The sequence below is a fragment of the Chelonia mydas genome, chromosome 10 (assembly GCF_015237465.2).
Source record: "Chelonia mydas isolate rCheMyd1 chromosome 10, rCheMyd1.pri.v2, whole genome shotgun sequence".
NCBI classification, from domain to species: domain Eukaryota; kingdom Metazoa; phylum Chordata; order Testudines; family Cheloniidae; genus Chelonia; species Chelonia mydas.
Genome location: NC_051250.2, coordinates 74,603,832 through 74,622,201, shown reverse-complemented (window position 1 = coordinate 74,622,201; position 18,370 = coordinate 74,603,832). Strand labels below are relative to the sequence as shown.

The 18,370-nt window shown below is 42.1% G+C and overlaps 1 protein-coding gene across 9 annotated transcripts in view; it reads left to right on the top strand.

Moving 5' to 3' along the window:
* Positions 1–18,370, top strand: part of LOC102941912 (protein FAM169B) — a 55,143-nt gene that overhangs the window by 28,329 nt on the left and 8,444 nt on the right. For 4 of the 9 annotated variants that reach the window (XR_005227142.1, XM_037911285.1, XM_037911289.2 and 1 more), the window contains 3 exons: positions 1,770–1,944; positions 14,157–14,339; positions 17,405–17,533. Coding sequence is in view for 8 of the 9 variants with exons in the window: in XM_037911285.1 (XP_037767213.1) it covers positions 1,770–1,944; positions 14,157–14,339; positions 17,405–17,533 (487 nt within the window). In the remaining variant the exon portion in view is untranslated. The remainder of the gene's footprint in view (positions 1–1,769; positions 1,945–14,156; positions 14,340–17,404; positions 17,534–18,370) is intronic. The other 5 variants (XM_037911286.1, XM_043524090.1, XM_037911291.1 and 2 more) reach the window with 4 other exon arrangements.

Below are 18,370 nucleotides of genomic sequence, written 5' to 3'. Positions count from 1 at the left end.
AATGCCTTTGTTGTGAAGCATTCCAGCTGTGATGACCGTACAGTGCTCTGTGTGTTTGGATTTGTCTTTCATCTTATTATATATCTTTTGTGCTTTATATTGTATACTCTTTGTGGGCCTGGTCTCCCTACTGTCCAGTGCCACCCCAACTTCCTGAATAAATATTAATTTTCCATGTCCTATTCATGGTTCATCTGTTGGTTATTCTCTCTCTCTCTCTCTCTCTCTCCATTTTTTTCAAGGTTGCCCCCTTTAGCAGGTAAAAAAGCAATCCGATAAACTGAATTATTGCATTAACAATAACCCTACACATTAGTGCTGCTTGATTGACCATCTGTTGTGAAGATCAGTCTTCTTACCCTATGGCACAGTGTCTTATCTAGCCATTTACAAAGCTTTCTGCCTTATGTTTTTTAGATTGTATTTATTTTATTGAACTGTTCTCATTTAATGGTGGATTTTTTATTTTGTTCTTTCTTCAACTAAATACCTTTGGTCTGATGCAACAATACTGTTTTGGGAGAATAGATGGAGAGATGTTACCGACTTTTAATTTAATCTGTTCACAGCTGCTAAGAAGTCAGTTGCTTAGTGTATGTAGGATTTGCATTGCCATGTGGCAAACAAGTTTGTCTTTCTTTATTCCCATTTCCCACCCACCCCTCTGTCTCCCAGTTGGGTGCTTCCTACCTCCTTTCTTGTGCCATTCTTTCCCTGATTCTGTGACATTTTTAATCATGCAGGGTTTAATTCATCCCTCCCCATAGGCAGCCTGATTTAATAGCTTTTGCATAGGGAACTAACGGGGGAGGTTTGGGGAGTAAACCCATACAAAGATACATTCTTTGTATCTCATTCCACCCAGGAGTCTGCAGGTAGGCTTTTGGACAGTAGAACTGGCTCTACACAGCTGTTTCTCAAGCTTCTTCTTTAGCAATGGAGGATGAAAAACGTATTTTGGCTCCTCGATCCCTTTTAACATGTTTTGGGTAATTTTGTCTCAGGTATATGTTGTTTACTGTGACATGCAATATTGACACATTTCGGTCAATAGGGACAGGGTGGCATAGGTATTCTCCTTTTAGTACACTTTCGATTGTGGATAGTCCAGGACACCCCAGTTCTATCTCCAGCTAAGCCACTGGTTCACTGTGACCATGGGCAAATCACTTCACCTCCTTGTGCCTCAGTTTTCTCATCTGTGAAAGTGTACTCTGCAGGGGCATTGGCAAGCTTTTTAAATGGAGGGTGATATCTCAGGGCAATTATTATTACTTCTTCTTATACCATGTTTAGTCTTGAGAAAAGAAGACTGAAGGGGGGAACCTAATAACAGATACTTTAAGGGCTGTTGTGAAGAGGGTAGTGATCAGTTATTCTCCGTGGCCACTGAAGTGGGAACAAGAAGTAATGGACTTAATCTGAAGCAGGGGAGTGTTAGGTTAGCTATTAGGAAAATCTCTACTATAAGGGTAGTTAAGCTATGGAATGAGTTTCCAAGGGAGGTTGTGGAATCCCCATCATTGAAGGTTTTTAAGAACTGGTTGGACTGGTTTACTTGGTCCTGCCTCAGCGGGGGGCTGGACTTGATGACTTCTTGATGTCCCTTCAAGCCCTACCATTCTATGATGTGAACTGGTTTATGAGGCATTTTTGCCCCAAGCGAGTGGGACACATACACCACCCTCTTAAAAAATAAAACTTTCTTTGGAAGGCAAAATCCCTGAAGTCTCCTCATTTTTCTTTTCTCTGTTTATTTTTTCTCAAAGGTCCAAACATTTGGAGAAAGGATTGTCCTCTTTGTTCTCAACTACATTATTTTTGGAATGTTAGAAAGGAGTTCAGCTAATGATACATTCTTTGTATCTCATTCCGCCCAGGAGTCTGCCAAAATATTCTGGAGGAAAGGAGATGCTGTTGCCTTTTACACAGTCAAAATGAAAGGTAAGCTTATGTCAGAGAAATATTCCCATCAGTTCCATATTGCCAAAAATGTAGTTTCCCCCGCCCCTTAACGTAAATAATCCTATGCTCCCATTTAAATTTTTAGATAGAAGTCACCTGCATACCATTGCAGAGAATGAATCGGAGAAACTAACCCTCATAGAATTTGGAAGCCATTCATATTACTTCCATTAAAACACAATGGGTCCAAATTCTATTCTAGGTTACACTGTGTGATCTGGACTGTTTGGAAAGCTGCACCTATTCAAATTCCAGCAGTGTCCAATTCATCCTCCTTCCTGGCTTTCCTGCTTTGGCAGACCACACCCAAACCCTATCTGGTGAGAACCTCCGGTTTCTAGCTTTGGCTGCCAAACCCCTTTGTATCAAGGTCATCTCTGCAGCAGCAGCCTTTCGTAGTTCCTGTAATCTCCCGAGCTTCCCCTTTCACTAAAGCCACCTTCTGCCTTTTATGGGGAATTACTGGATCCAATCCAGGTGTGCCTATTTAATAATCAGGGTTGGCTAACCCGAGGCCCTCCAAGTCCTTAAGGGGCTTCACCCTGCTACAGTACTGAGATAGGCTGCTGCATGTCAGAGCCTCCCTGAGGAGATGGAGACCCGAAGTAGGGAGGTCAGAATACGGTAGCCAGTTCTGGTGTTCATATTCTAAAAAGGAAGTGGAAAACAGAATCAGAGAAATGTAAGGCTGGAAGGGACTTCAAGAAGTCATCAAGTCCAGCCCCAAGCTCTGAGGCAGGGCCAAGTAAACCTAGACTGTGCCTGACAGGTGTTTGTCTAACCTGTTCTTAACCTGCAATGATGGGGATTCCACAACCTCTCTTGGAAGTCTATTTCAGAGCTTAACTACGCTGATAGAACATTTTCCCCAATATTTAACCTAAATCTCCCTTGCTCCCTTGTGGTGGATGAGGAAAAGAACCACAAAAATGATTCAAGGTCAGCAAAAAATGCCATGCAGTGAGAAACTTAAAATCTCCATCTGTTTAGTTTAACAAAAAGAAGATCAAGATGGGACTTGATCACAGGGTAGAAGTACTTTCATAAGGAGAAAATATCTGGGTACTAATGGTTAAAGGGCTCTTTAATCTAGGAGAGAGAGAGATAACAAAAACCAGTGGCTGGAAGTTAAAGCTAAACAAATTAATATTAGGTACAGATTTTAAACCACTGGAACAAAGTACCAAGGAAGTGGTGGATTCTATATTTCTGAATGTCTTCAGATCAAGACTGGGTGCCTCTCTGGAGGATAGTCTTTAGTCAAACACATGTTATTAGGCTCAGTTACTGGGTGAAATTCAATTGTCTCTGGTAGACAGGATGTCAGACTAGATCAGACAGTCCTTTGTGGGCTGAAAAAAATCTATGAATTGATAAGTCTGGTATAAGTCCAGAGCCATTGCATTGATTTCAAGATAGCTACACTGTGGATATTTGTACCAGGATAAGCCACAACAGTGACTAAATTGGTGCCAGAAAAGAACAGTGTGGAGAATGTCTCACTGGAATGACTCCACATTTACAGTAGAATGTGTCTCTGGGTCAGTTACTGGCCCCAAGTTAAAGTGCACCAACACTAAAATTCCTAAAGACTATTTCAGGAGATTTTTGGGTTTTGGTGCTCAAATGAAGTTGCAAAATAGGTACAGAGAAATTGGTGACGGAACCTCTTTCTGGACGTGAATTCGGTTGCTTCAAGGCCATCAATCAGCACGGTCCCAAAAGCAGGAGGTGAAGGCTGTGGAGGTGGCGGAATCAGGCTTGCTGTGGATTCCAGACAATAGATTAAAGTTGCCGTCCCCTGGTAGCCCTTCTAAGGGATGAAGCACTAGGAGAAGTTCTGCCTTCTGCAGTGGTGAACTCCTCCCCACACTCTGAGGTGTAGTTGGCTCTTCTGTATGCTATCAGTGGTGAATCACATCTCAGGCAATGATTAAGGAATCCTGGATATGTCTATAAATACACTGTGTTGAGCTGTTTTATAATTTGCAAACACTTCAGTTACAACTGTACGTTTCCCTTTTAAGTCCATAAATATTTTGGAGCAAAGCTTTTGGAGGGAGACATTTGGTTTGTAATGATTCATGCTTAGTAAAATAAGTTTTCACAGTAGTCTGCTGTGGGTGGAATATCAGACAACCTGAATCTGTTTCTGGGTAACTGGGAGTCACATTTTGGTTCACATTAAATACAAATGCTTAAAGTCCATCTGGATCTTGTTGCCAGTATTTTCCTCTTTGGGCAGCAGCATTTGTTTGTTTTTGGTCCGTGTCATAATTACTACAGTCATTTTCCAAGGTCTTTTGGGGAAGCTTGAAACTGTGATTGTTCACTTCCCTCTTTGCTTATCATGTAAAGCTCACTTGCTGTGTGCATTGTGAAATCTCACTCTCTGGGGTTCTGTAATTGTATCATACTAAACATGCTCGTATTGATCTGATACTCTGTCTCTTACGATAAACCACCTACAAAGGGATTCCGGATTTATTAGGCCCAAACAAGCCCAGCTAGTTCTTCACGCTTCTTTGGAAGTGGTATTCCTCAAAAAATTTGAATTCCTTTTTAATACTATTTACATGGTGCTAGTTTCTTCTGTTGCTGCCCTGAGTATTATACGTTATATATCAAGTATTCTCTGTGTAGGAAATTCCATATTGCCAGATCTCCTTCCATAGCTCCTGGCCCCATGAAAAATTGGCAATTTGTTTCACGGCCCTGCCAGGTGATCCCAACTGCATTTCCTCTCTCTACAACAACTTGGCCCTTATCCACTGCTCTTTGCCCTCCACTAAGTAATTTAGACTCTCCTGCTCATTCTGTTCTCATCTCTCTGTGTGTCTCATCTGTGAACCTTCCATTAGCTAGACTATGACAAGGTCAGAAACCATGGTTCAGCGGAGCTAAATAAGGCAGAACTACATTTGTAGGGAATGGACAGTTAAAAGCACATGTCTGGTGGCTGGATATATGGATGGGAGGAGTCTCTTCCTGTCTTTGCTGCAGACTTACAGCATATCTTTGACCAAGTCAGATTTTCACATGGAAGTCACTGACTCAAGTTTAGCTCAGGCTGGCGATATCTGAAAGTCGTTCCCATCCACCAACTCCTAGGTGGCCTGAGTTTGGTGATAGTCCTGTTCTTAATAGATATACATGCACATCATAGCTTGCACTTATTGGGATCTCTTTTGATAGTCTCAGGAGAAAGGGAAGGGGGACTGAACACCTATGTTGCTCCTAGAGACAGTTCCTTCAGGTCAGATTTGAGACATATTGGCAAGGCAATGTGAGGAAATGTCTACTGATACTGACCATGCTGCATCTGTTGAATGGATAAACACAAGACTTCATTTTCCAAGACCTTGAACCTGTCATCTTTTATGAGCCTTAGACTTGTTATATTCACAACTGCACAGCTCACCAACCTAACCTCTGCGGTATGTGCCTATTTCTGTTTAGTGGGAGGCACGTGGCATTTATCACTGGGTACTCTGGCGATTGACGGGACATGACATAAGGCACTAACATGTTGATGAGACACTTCGTTGCGTGCCAATGTAACCCACACACCTTCTTGGTGTGGTGTTGTGTCCCATCTAGTGGCACTGAGACCACTTAGAGAGAGTTAAATGAGTCTGCTGTACAGCCTTAGTTAACAGGGAGTTGGCTTTTAGCTCTTGCGGTAGAGGTTCATGCACTAAGCTCCAGAGGTCCACGGTTCAATCCTGCCTGCCGACGACCAGGGTCTATCAGCGTTACACCAGGACAAACGCCTTCAATTTGATCTATGTCCGTGACTTCCAAACTCTGCTCTCCATACTGGCAGTTAAGGAGTTCAAACCCTACTTAAAATAGAAAAGAACATTGCTTCCTGTCCTCTAAATTCTGAAACTGCCTTGCTTTAGTCTGCACACCCTATTTTGCAGATGGCAACCATAACAGTTAGAATATTTTGCAGGAGACGAAACAAAGATCTTCCCATGGAGCCACTTTGGTGTGGAGAACCAAAGTGGCTTGTTTCTTTGTCATTTTTCTTTCAGGATTTTCATGGTATGCTCTACATTTGTTAAAAACCTGTTTTTTTATGGATCAATGACTATAATACTAGACGCATATAATTCCATGAAATGTTTTCAGTTTGCTTAGATTTGGTAATATTTGAAGCTGGATCTTACTGCCTTCACTTGAGTGCAAAATAATTGGGAGAGTGTTAAAGATTCATGAGGAGGCAGTATGTCCTAGTGGACAGAACACTAGACTAGGAATCAGGAGACCTGGGTTCTATTCCTGGCTCTGCCGCTGGCATGCTCTGTGACTGGGCAAGTCACGTCACTGCTCTGTGCCTCAGTTTCCCCACATGTAAAATGGGAATAATGCTACTGACTTCATTTGTAAAGTGTTTTCCCATCTACTAATGAAAGAGCTATATAATATTTTATTATTATATAATGCAAAGAACAGTTGATGCAGAAAGCCACAATATGCTATTAAACAAAAGTGTCTTAGTCTTTGGGTTAACTACAAGTAGAGAAGTTCCTTTAGCTTTTGTTGTTTAATATTTGTATTGTGGTAATCTCTCCGAGGGACAATATCAGGGTTGAAGGGCCTGAAACTGATCCCACAATACTCGAAGAAGCTGTAGATTTTGTGATGAAAAGTTCGTCAGCTCCCCAGAACGAACATTGCCAGAGTCTAATGCCTCTGGTGTGCTGCCAGCCCACAATAAGGCGAGGGTGTGCTCAGGTTCTTGGCTCACATAGGTGCATCATACTTTTCTTAGTCTTAAGTATCTTTCTCTTCCTCTGGGACCTCCATGGTATGAGACTTGAGGAGGGCAGCTTTAGCAATTCAGCCATCAAACCAATAGTAAAAAAACATACTGGGGCTGAGAGAGAAAGAGCTGTGAGACACGGAGTTGAATCAGCAGTATTTCCCGCTGACTCCCCACAGAACTCCAGCAAGAACTCTGTGAATCACATTTTGGGAACCACTGACGATTGATAAAATTGGAGATGTAGGTACTGTCTCAGCCCTTGTTTTCTCATTAGCTAAATTGACCTAATGGCAACTTAATGGGCTGTTATGAGGACTGATTAGTAAATATTTGTAAAAATGGTAAAAGCGCTTAGTAGTAATTTTACTGAAGTGCTTCAAAAGGGATGCTAGGCTTTATTTAATATAAATCAGACACCAGAAGTGTTTGCCCACATGGTGGGATGAAGTCCATTTCAGCCTTTTTCACACGAACCTCTGTAGACTTGGTCTTTTAGATATTTCCCCCTTGAATTAGATATGGGGATACTATGTATGTGTTTTCCATTGATCACATACATTTTCTGTCCATAAAGTGAGATCAGAACAAAAAGTTAACCTGCCTAACACCTAGCAAAAAATTTGGTTTTGGATAATTGTTCCCCTTCCCCACTCTTTTCTAGCAATAATATTTTTAATGTGCATATTTGAACCAGTTTGAAGGTTCTAGCTTTAATAAAATAAAAAAAAAATAAAATGAACACATACCAGCCAAGACATGTGTTCATTTAATTTTATTGAAGCCAGAACCTTTGCTCCCCTTTTCACATCACACAACGGGTTGACATTGGGTTCTGTTCAGCAGAAATAGTCCCCACCCTTTACATAAGCATTGATCCTGCAGAAGGCCTGTGTGAACTTGTGTGTGCAAAGCCAACTTGTTCAGCAGGGATGCAGTCAGTATGCACAACCTTGTTTTCTTTGGGCCCCTTAGATGTGGGGACAGGGTTGGGTTTTTCCTGGTTTGTGGATGTTTGGGAATGCTAATGGCTGTCTGCTTTCCTGCCTTGGTAATTGCTGTTTACCATTGTGCTGGCTCATAAGTTGGTCATTTGGCACTCATGACCTAACCAAACAGATCAAAGGCTTTGAAAGGGCAGACTGCATAAATACTTCCATCTCCCCTGCCAATGCCCTAATTTCCTTTGTCTCTTCCCTCACCCCAAAACTCAGTCTTTTTATATGGCTGAGCAATGAAAAAAGGGTCCAAGCCAACAGTGCACAGGAACCTCAACTCAAGCCCACCAATAGCTTATTAGGACCCTGCTCCACTATTAGAAAGGACCCTGGAGGCAAAATTCACTTCACCCCAAAGTCTGTGGGCGGTGGCTTCTTCTCATGTGTTTGCTCAGGGTAAAAGGAGAGAGTGTCTTCATGATTAGTCTGTTTATGATAACCTTACACTTTACAAATGTCTGTCTTCCTTAAGCACAAAATTAAGAGCGCAGAAATTGATCAGCCAGCTCCTGTCCATTAGGACGGCTACACATCAATCTCTCAATCTGATTTCAGGGATTTGTAAGAGACAAATAACGTGAGATGCCAAAAGTCTCTCCGAGGGACAATATTAGGGTTGAAGGGCCTGAAACTAATCCTACAATACTCAAAGAAGCTGTAGATTTTGTGATGAAAAGTTCGTCAGCTCCTCAGAACGAACACTGTCCGAGTCTAACGCCTTTGGTGTGCTGCCAGCCCACAATAAGGCGAGGGTGTGCTCAGGTTCTTGGCTCACATAGGTGCATCATACTTTTCTTAATTCTGCCCATCTGCTCTATTCTTTTGAGTAGGAAAGGGGAACTGCAACCACCTAAAACTGCTGCCATTGTAGTGCTTCAGAGACCAGGATTCTAGAATGTTTGAATGCTTGGACTGCCCTTGTAATGGAGGAGAAAAAATACATGCTGCAATACATCGATGCACATGTAGGGACTTCGTGATTGCCAGTTAAACCACGCATGTGCAGTATTAGGCCAAGAACTTAGGACTTTCTGTTCCAAAATCACAGATGTCTCCCAGCTAAAGGAGGGGTTTTCTTTGCAGTTATTATTATGGTAGTGCTTAAGGACCAATCAAGAGTGGGCCCCACAGTGCTAGGCACTGTACAGACACAGAATATTAGACAGTCTCTGCCCTGAAGGGTTTACGATCTAGAGACAGGACAGAGACAAGCTGGGGGAAGAGGCAGAACACACAAGTAGCAAATGTCATATTAGTGCCACGATTTTTTGGGAGTGGATTTAAGAGGGGATGAGCTCTTAAAAGAAAAGTGAAAGGAGAGGGTGAAGGGAAGAGGAAGAGGGCTGAGGGGGTCTGGGCAGAGGAGAAGAGCTTATTGAGGGGCAGATTTGGAGTGAAGCGGAGAGGAAAAGACTGGGAGGGAGGGGAAAGGTTGGACCAAACAGGTGATCATCACAGGACAGAGAAAGTCAAGTCAAAACTATAGAAAGTTCTCTGAATGTTGGAAGGCCCCTGCTTTGGCTGCTTCTGCAGCAGCACCTGCTGGCTGGAGTGTCTGGGTAGCTCCTCTGCAGCTTCTCCCTACACCACATGTTGGGGATAGTCACCATCCGAGTCCTCATTTCCCCCCGGTGTGTTTGTGTGTCTCCCCTGCAAGTTCTGGCTCCAGGGGGCTGCTGGTGAGGGGGTGGCCCCAGTGGGACCCCATTTTACCCCCTCTCTGCTGCTGCTGCTTCTACTGGCTGGCAGTTAGTAATATATATATATTTTGCAGGGCAGAGCTGACATAATCATATATACTTGAGTAAGTCTGACATTCTGGCCAATAGATGCATGTACATTACATTGGGTATGCTCACCATTAAAAACAAAAGTCTCAGCTATGGAAGCATTAAAGTCACTTTGTCCTGCTGAAACTGCCAGTGTTCAGAGTCCGATCTGAGATGTATATTTTTGGGCTTGACTTGATTATAGACCATGGCTGGATTATTTATGGCTGGTTGTGGTGGTACAGGGAGGAGGGTTGTTTATACAACCTATTGTGGTCATTTTGATTTAATGTACAACTGCATGTGAATAACTGCATTAATATCTGGGCACTTTATTCCCAGGAAAATTTTGATTAACTTAATGGAACAAACTGAATGAATTTCAGAGAACAGCAACAAAAATGATTAGGGAGATGGAGGGATTGGCCTAGGAAGAAAGGATAACTACCAGGGAAGTGTTACAAATATTTGTAAACACCAAAACAAACTGTCTGTATTCACAAAAAGAAAAGGAGTACTTGTGGCACCTTAGAGACTAACCAATTTATCTGAGCATAAGCTTTCGTGAGCTACAGCTCACTTCATCGGATGCATACTGTGGAAAGTGTAGAAGATCTTTTTATATACACACAAAGCATGAAAAAATACCTCCTCCCACCCCACTCTCCTGCTGGTAATAGCTTATCTAAAGCGATCACTCTCCTTACAATGTGTCTGATAATCAAGTTGGGCCATTTCCAGCACAAATCCAGGTTTTCTCAACCCCTCCTCCCCCACCCACACACACAAACCCACTCTCCTGCTGGTAATAGCTTATCTAAAGTGACCACTCTCCTTACAATGTGTATGATAATCAAGGTGGGCCATTTCCAGCACAAATCCAGGGTTTAACAAGAATGTCTGGGGGGGGGGGTAGGAAAAAACAAGGGGAAATAGGTTACCTTGCATAATGACTTAGCCACTCCCAGTCTCTATTCAAGCCTAAGTTAATTGTATCCAATTTGCAAATGAATTCCAATTCAACAGTTTCTCGCTGGAGTCTGGATTTGAAGTTTTTTTGTTGTAAGATAGCGACCTTCATGTCTGTAATTGCGTGACCAGAGAGATTGAAGTGTTCTCCGACTGGTTTATGAATGTTATAATTCTTGACATCTGATTTGTGTCCATTTATTCTTTTACGTAGAGACTGTCCAGTTTGACCAATGTACATGGCGGAGGGGCATTGCTGGCACATGATGGCATATATCACATTGGTGGATGTGCAGGTGAACGAGCCTCTGATAGTGTGGCTGATGTTATTAGGCCCTATGATGGTGTCCCCTGAATAGATATGTGGACACAGTTGGCAAGGGGTTTTGTTGCAAGGATAGGTTCCTGGGTTAGTGGTTCTGTTGTGTGGTATGTGGTTGCTGGTGAGTATTTGCTTCAGGTTGGGGGGTTGTCTGTAGGCAAGGACTGGCCTGTCTCCCAAGGTTTGTGAGAGTGTTGGGTCATCCTTCAGGATAGGTTGTAGATCCTTAATAATGCGTTGGAGGGGTTTTAGTTGGGGGCTGAAGGTGACGGCTAGTGGCGTTCTGTTATTTTCTTTGTTAGGCCTGTCCTGTAGTAGGTGACTTCTGGGAACTCTTCTGGCTCTATCAATCTGTTTCTTCACTTCCGCAGGTGGGTATTGTAGTTGTAAGAATGCTTGATAGAGATCTTGTAGGTGTTTGTCTCTGTCTGAGGGGTTGGAGCAAATGCGGTTGTATCGAAGAGCTTGGCTGTAGACGATGGATCGGGTGGTGTGGTCAGGGTGAAAGCTGGAGGCATGTAGGTAGGAATAGCAGTCAGTAGGTTTCCGGTATAGGGTGATGTTTATGTGACCATCGTTTATGAGCACTGTAGTGTCCAGGAAGTGGATCTCTTGTGTGGACTGGACCAGGCTGAGGTTGATGGTGGGTTGGAAATTGTTGAAATCATGGTGGAATTCCTCAAGGGCTTCTTTTCCATGGGTCCAGATGATGAAGATGTCATCAATATAGCGCAAGTAGAGTAGGGGCGTTAGAGGACGAGAGCTGAGGAAGCGTTGTTCTAAGTCAGCCATAAAAATGTTGGCATACTGTGGGGCCATGCGGGTACCCATAGCAGTGCCGCTGATCTGAAGGTATACATTGTCCCCAAATGTAAAATAGTTATGGGTAAGGACAAAGTCACAAAGTTCAGCCACCAGGTTAGCTGTGACATTATCGGGGATAGTGTTCTTGACGGCTTGTAGTCCATCTTTGTGTGGAATGTTGGTGTAGAGGGCTTCTACATCCATAGTGGCCAGGATGGTGTTATCAGGAAGATCACCGATGGATTGTAGTTTCCTCAGGAAGTCAGTGGTGTCTCGAAGGTAGCTGGGAGGGCTGGTAGTGTAGGGCCTGAGGAGGGAGTCTACATAGCTAGACAATCCTGCTGTCAGGGTGCCAATGCCTGAGATGATGGGGCGCCCAAGGTTTCCAGGTTTATGGATCTTGGGTAGTAGATAGAATATCCCAGGTCGGGGTTCCAGGGGTGTGTCTGTGCGGATTTGATCTTGTGCTTTTTCAGGGAGTTTCTTGAGCAAATGCTGTAGTTTCTTTTGGTAACTCTCAGTGGAATCAGAGGGTAATGGCTTGTAGAAAGTGGTGTTGGAGAGCTGCCGAACAGCCTCTTGTTCATATTCCGACCTATTCATGATGACAACAGCACCTCCTTTGTCAGCCTTTTTGATTATGATGTCAGAGTTGTTTCTGAGGCTGTGGATGGCATTGTGTTCCGCACTGCTGAGGTTACGGGGCAAGTGATGCTGCTTTTCCACAATTTCAGCCCGTGCAGGAGAGTGGGTTTGTGTGTGTGTGAGGGGGGGTGAGAAAACCTGGATTTGTGCTGGAAATGGCCCAACTTGATTATCATACACATTGTAAGGAGAGTGATCACTTTAGATAAGCTATTACCAGCAGGAGAGTGGGGTGGGAGGAGGTGTTTTTTTCATGCTTTGTGTGTATATAAAAAGATCTTCTACACTTTCCACAGTATGCATCCGATGAAGTGAGCTGTAGCTCACGAAAGCTTATGCTCAAATAAATTGGTTAGTCTCTAAGGTGCCACAAGTACTCCTTTTCTTTCTGCGAATACAGACTAACACGGCTGTTACTCTGAAACCTGTCTGTATTCAATAAAGCACTTGGGAAGTCAAGCACTTTCTCAAGTCTCATTGATTTTATTGTGATTTAAGCACATGCATATGTGTCGTGCTGAATTTGGAGTCCAAGTTAGGAGAGGAATTAAAGTCAGACCTGACTTCTGTTGGCGTTAGTAGCAAAACTCCAGTTGAAATCAACAGGAGCAGAAGCAGGCCCTTATTTAAGATAACAAGCAGGAGGTGGCTAGAAGAAAATGGTCACACTGAAAGAAAGGAAGCTTAATTTGAATATCAGGAAAAGCCTCCTGACAATTAGTTCTATTATGCTGTGAAAGAGACTCCCAAGAGAAGTGGTAGAAGATTCATGACTTGAGCCGTTTAAAACGAAGTTGGATGTTACACTGGTAAATGTGTAGTAGGGCACAAACTAACTATGAGAGCACTAGATTAACCGGGAAAGCTGGCAAGAAAATGTTTTTCCCCTCTCGTGCAAAATTTAAATGAAAATGTTTTGTTTTCATCGAAATTTTCAACAAAATATTTTGACTTTTCATCAAAAACTAAAAACTTTTCAGTTTTCTGACAAAAAAAGAAAAAAAATAGAAAAGAAGATGCTGTCATGAAAATGTTGGGGGCGGGGCAGGGCAGAGGAGAAAGGTTTGATGGAAAATTGTCAAGCAGACCTACTAAAAGGCCTCTAATTTGTATGATTCTATGGATTTTCAGTTGTATTTAATCTGTATGAGTCCAGGCACTACAGCAGTGGGCATTTCATAAATGATTAAATACAAATCAATCAGGAGGAAACATTTGTAGTGCTTTTATTCTACAAAGTCGCTAGATAACAGATTGATCTCAACATAAGTTATTTCATGATTGAATGCTTATGTTTTCCTATTCTTTTGGGTTCGACTTCTTATGGCATTTTGAACTTCTGTGCATAATATACAAAGAACTACTCATGTAATTCTTGCAGAATGAGGCCCTTAGTTAATTGATATGAACATTGTAATTTTGGACTCTGCATGTCTGTACTCAACCATAACTCCTCTTGACGGCAGAGGGCGTTTAGCCTGGGTGATGACTGCAGAGTAAAGGTTTGAAGTGCTGGGGCAAGCTCTAATACTTTCTGACCGTTTTAGTGAGAAGTGGTTTGGTCCAGTAGGCAGGACGCTAGGCTTGAGTCACTGTTTTAGCCTCAGCAGCACACAGGCCCTTAGTTAGTATCTGTCTCCATCTTTGTACTGGGGTTTGGCTTTGTTGGCAAGGAAACATAAACCTGAGTCTAAAATTTCTCCCTGAACTTGGCATTCCCGGGGTTCTATCCGACACCTCCTCGATCTGAGTTCAAACTTTTTTCTCTGTAGAATGCCACACCCACTTCCCTTCTATGTAAAATAAAGTTAATGCCCCTCCTGCCACAATTATTACTGTTTATTGGCTTGGAGAGTGGTTTATCTTTTCATTTATTGGTTATAAGAGTGAGCTATTTTACTGTGTACTCCCAGGAAGCCTGTGTGATGTTAACTCCTGTCAATGCTACCTGCTCCCAGTTCTGGATACTGTATTTGTCCGGAGAAAATACAGAAGGTGCGGCCTAGGGATGAAAATTCTGCATGATTTCTGTCAATCTTTTGGGACCGAAGATGCCTTGGGGATCAGCTTCCCTATTTCTGCTGACATGTACCAAGGTAAAACACTTGATGTGGAAACATTAGGTAAAAGGTCATGTATAATTTATGCATTTCACAAAAATATTGGAAGCGGCTTCTTGGCTGCAGGAGAGTTCAATGCATTGGAGTGAACACAAAAATAATGTCCTTGGCATGCAATCTTTCTAGAGACACATGTAGCTTCCTGTGGGGAGGAAATCCTGTGTTCTTATAAGATATTGAGTGATAGAATGGTAGTTTGGTATTTACACTCTTATATAATTATCTCCAAGAAATGGAGTAATGGCTTTGGAATCAAAGAATGAATGATCAACTTGCTGTTTGACAGGAAAGAAAAAGAAGAAATTGTGTGGATGTCCATATGCACACACCATACACATGCCACATCTGTGATCCTTATACTTTTGTGATAAATTGCATTTGTCAGGCACCACACCTGACCCGTGCCCCCTAATCCAACTTGTCAGAACTACTTCTTTCATTCCAAATCTCTGAGCGGCTTTTGAACAGTCACAATATATTTTTAAAATTAGTTATAATTTTCACTCCGTGGCTGTACAGTTGGATTCGTGGTAACGCAAGCAAGCCTGGAGTTTCAGGTGGAAGCTTAAATAAAATAGTCCTTACAATAAAATGATTTTTAAAATCTCTAAAACATGTATAAAATACTTCTTTGTTAAATATGTGGCTTAAATCAAATACCTGATGATGTGGTGTAACATGGGGGTCTTACTGCAACTTGTTTGGGATATCTGTGTTAGCCACTCATGGCTTTACAGTCATCCCTAATTAATACCAATAAAACCTTTATTCCCCCTCGTCTCTCTCTGTCCCTCAACACACATAGCCATACACTGTTCTGTTTATCTGAAATGTATACACCATGCACAGCTAATGCATAGATAGTCATGTATATTATACATTCACATCTCTCCCTTTTCCCACAACTCTATCGAAGATACTGTGTCCTCTTAATACAGGAAGAAGTAATACAGATGAAATTATTTTTCTCCATCGAACAAAAACAGTTTCCCTGATGGCATGTGTTGTATGGTTTATACATGCTGCATTTTGAGATTTGTTTATAAACACTAGTGGTACATCCTAAGAGTTAGCTTTTCATCTCTGGTAGGTTTGGGGCTCAGGTTCAGGGCCAGGACTCTGTCTTTGCTTGTGTTTGTAGAGTGCCTACCACAATCGATCCCTGATCCTGACTGGGATCTCTGGATCTCACTGTAAACATAAATATTAAATGCCAAGGGTGAAATACTGGCCTTATTGAAGTAAGTATAAATTCTTCTGCATTAGACTGAGGACTGCAACCCAGTGCCCTCTAAATATCCTTCCACTAAATGTGGGCAGTTCTCACTAGCATTTCTTATATAATATTACCACTCTCTGCTGTACAAGTCTAAAAAGGAGCAATAAAGCCATGAACTGAATATTTTGCTGTCACTGTACTTATCACTCCCAGAGTTTCTTGCTGAAGAAATCGATTTAGCTTTTATCCTGAAGTAAAATTAATGACAATGATCTACTCATTATGAGGCAGATGTTTACTTACAAGAATAAAAAAAAATGAAAACTACCAAATCCAGTTAAACATTAAAGATAAGTGAGCTTTCCAAACTCTCTCCATGGTATGATGAACTACTTAGGATGCAGGGACAGAATGTATCATGGAGTGATCAGGGATTATCATCTTAAAACTTGAGTCAGGAGACATGAGCAGGACCTCATGGAAAGGTGGTTGACAGAGGTTTAAAAATCCCTGTTTAATTTACAGAACAGTTCAGAAATGCAACACTTCATCACTCCTAAAGGGATACACTAATAGCATAAATCCTGTTGGCAGTTTCGTCACTTTGGCTCTGCAACTAGCAATGAGGAAAACCTCCAAAGGAGACAGGTTTGGGTTTGATATGAATAAACAGCCCTAAATTTGAATGCTTATCCAAATTATGTGAATGTTCTTTGTCTACAGAATACGTCTGGAATACTAATAGGACCAAGGTTTCTCATGAAAGTTATACCTTTACCTTAGCTACATCTGTTGTCTCTGTCAGCTCCTCCTGTTTCAGGCTTTCCTCACTCACCCCAATAAGTAAAAGCCCCTGAATGCTCACCAAAAAGTAGTCTCACGTTAGAGAGAGGGACAGGGCTATCATTAATTTCTTCCCAAGACAGTCCTGCTAATTGATGCTCACTATGATTCTGCAAGCCACACTTGGTATACATACTTTGTTTATTGTTTGTATACCTCCAGTTCTGTGCTGAATACTTTAGCGATATGGTCCCTGCTCAAAAGAGCCTGTGGTCTTGAGCCCAATATGCAACATATGACCAGTGAGGTTCAAGCACTAATTTTGGTTGCATGAGTTATTGTTTTCAATGGTCTCATTTGATAACAATTCACTGCAGAGAGGGATAAGATTTATTAAGGCTCTGTGAAGCAGTGCATTTCAAAAAGGGACTTTAAAGGAGAAAAGGGAGATATTGCGTGCCTGTTAATAAACACCTGTCGTCTGCCTCTTAAAGTACTCTCTTTCTGTAAGGCAGAAATGAGCAAAACTCTTTATTTATCCTCAGTGAGAAGATTATGAATGTGATAACATGGATTTCCATTATAAACCCCCAGGCAGTGACCACTTAGCCAATGTTTTAAATAGGCTCCTGCCATATCTATGCACTATAGGGTAAGAAAGGAGCAGAGTGGGAGACTTAATTCAGCCTGCATCTATTTTTTTTGTTAGCTCAGGGCAGATTCTGAATATTATCCCGTTGTTGGTTAAGAAACTTCAGTAGCCTTGAACAGATGTTCAACATACAGGGTTCCTCCAGCCAGGTATAAGTACTCAGACTCCATGCCATGGCTGTGCGAGAGGCTTAGCAGAGAGAGAGAGAGAATGAAGGGTGGAAAGAGAGAGAAAACACCCAAAAACCACACCTCTAAGTAAAAAATAGGTCTCTGAGAGAACATCCTGAGGGCTCACGCTTGGTGCCACCAGCTGACTCTTAACTCACTAATGCTTCCCCGTCTCTCTCTCCCCCCTCCACGCCCCGCACTTGGTTTTCCTGTTCAGTTTGCCAGAAATTCTTGCAGACCCATCCAGAGGAGCAGGATCGACTGTGGGAGGTGGAAGCACCAGGGGACTGGAGCCAGCGTGTTAGTATCTGGTTAAAGATTCAGCTGGAAACTGCCCTTTCAGAAAGTGAGTTACAAACTGTACGGACTTCTCCTTGTCATGTTCAGTTATTTAAACTTCACAGTTAAAAGCTACGCTTCCTTAATGATGACAAAATGCTGCTTCCTCTCATTGGCAGCACATGGGGAAAGTGCTAAGCATGCCGTTCAGCACGTTGTCTTTTTATCTGACTCAGAAGTGACAGGTACCTCTCAGCTATCGGGGTGGGTGGTATGTGTGCAAAAAGTCTATGGTTAGACCCCAAAGCAGGTATCTCAGCTCTAGTATGTTAAAAAAAAAAAAAAAAAAAAAAAAAAAAAAAGCACAGGTGCATTGAAAGGCAACTAGAAAAATTTCTAGAGCAGTGGGGATGAGAGTTACTGAATTCACTGTTCAGAGGCAATTTTCGTGCCATTCTATGACATAAACTTGAAGGTTCCTCCTTCCTTTGTGTTCAATTGAAGGGGAAAAAATCTGTGTTCCTTATTGTACAGCACAGTACTTGGTAATCCTCAAGAGAGGGCCAAAATATCTAGTAAACAGGGCCAGGATTAGAGATTCTGAAGTAATGAAATCAACTTACAGAGACTCCAGGGCTGCATTTTGTCAGTAGCCCTCGGTGTAAGAGGATGGAACTCCTATTGCAGTGCATTATACCAGGGCAACAGTTAGCCCAGTGAGGTTAGCACCATATATGGTCCATAGAGATGGGTTTATTTGTTTGTATAATAAGAAAAGGATTTAGGGGAGATACTTGTATTTGTGGAGGCTGTAGAGAAAGAGTATAAAACATATATGTGTCCCTCTTCTATAACCTCTGAGCTGTAATGTGCTATATCTCCATAGTGGAAAATGACAGAAATA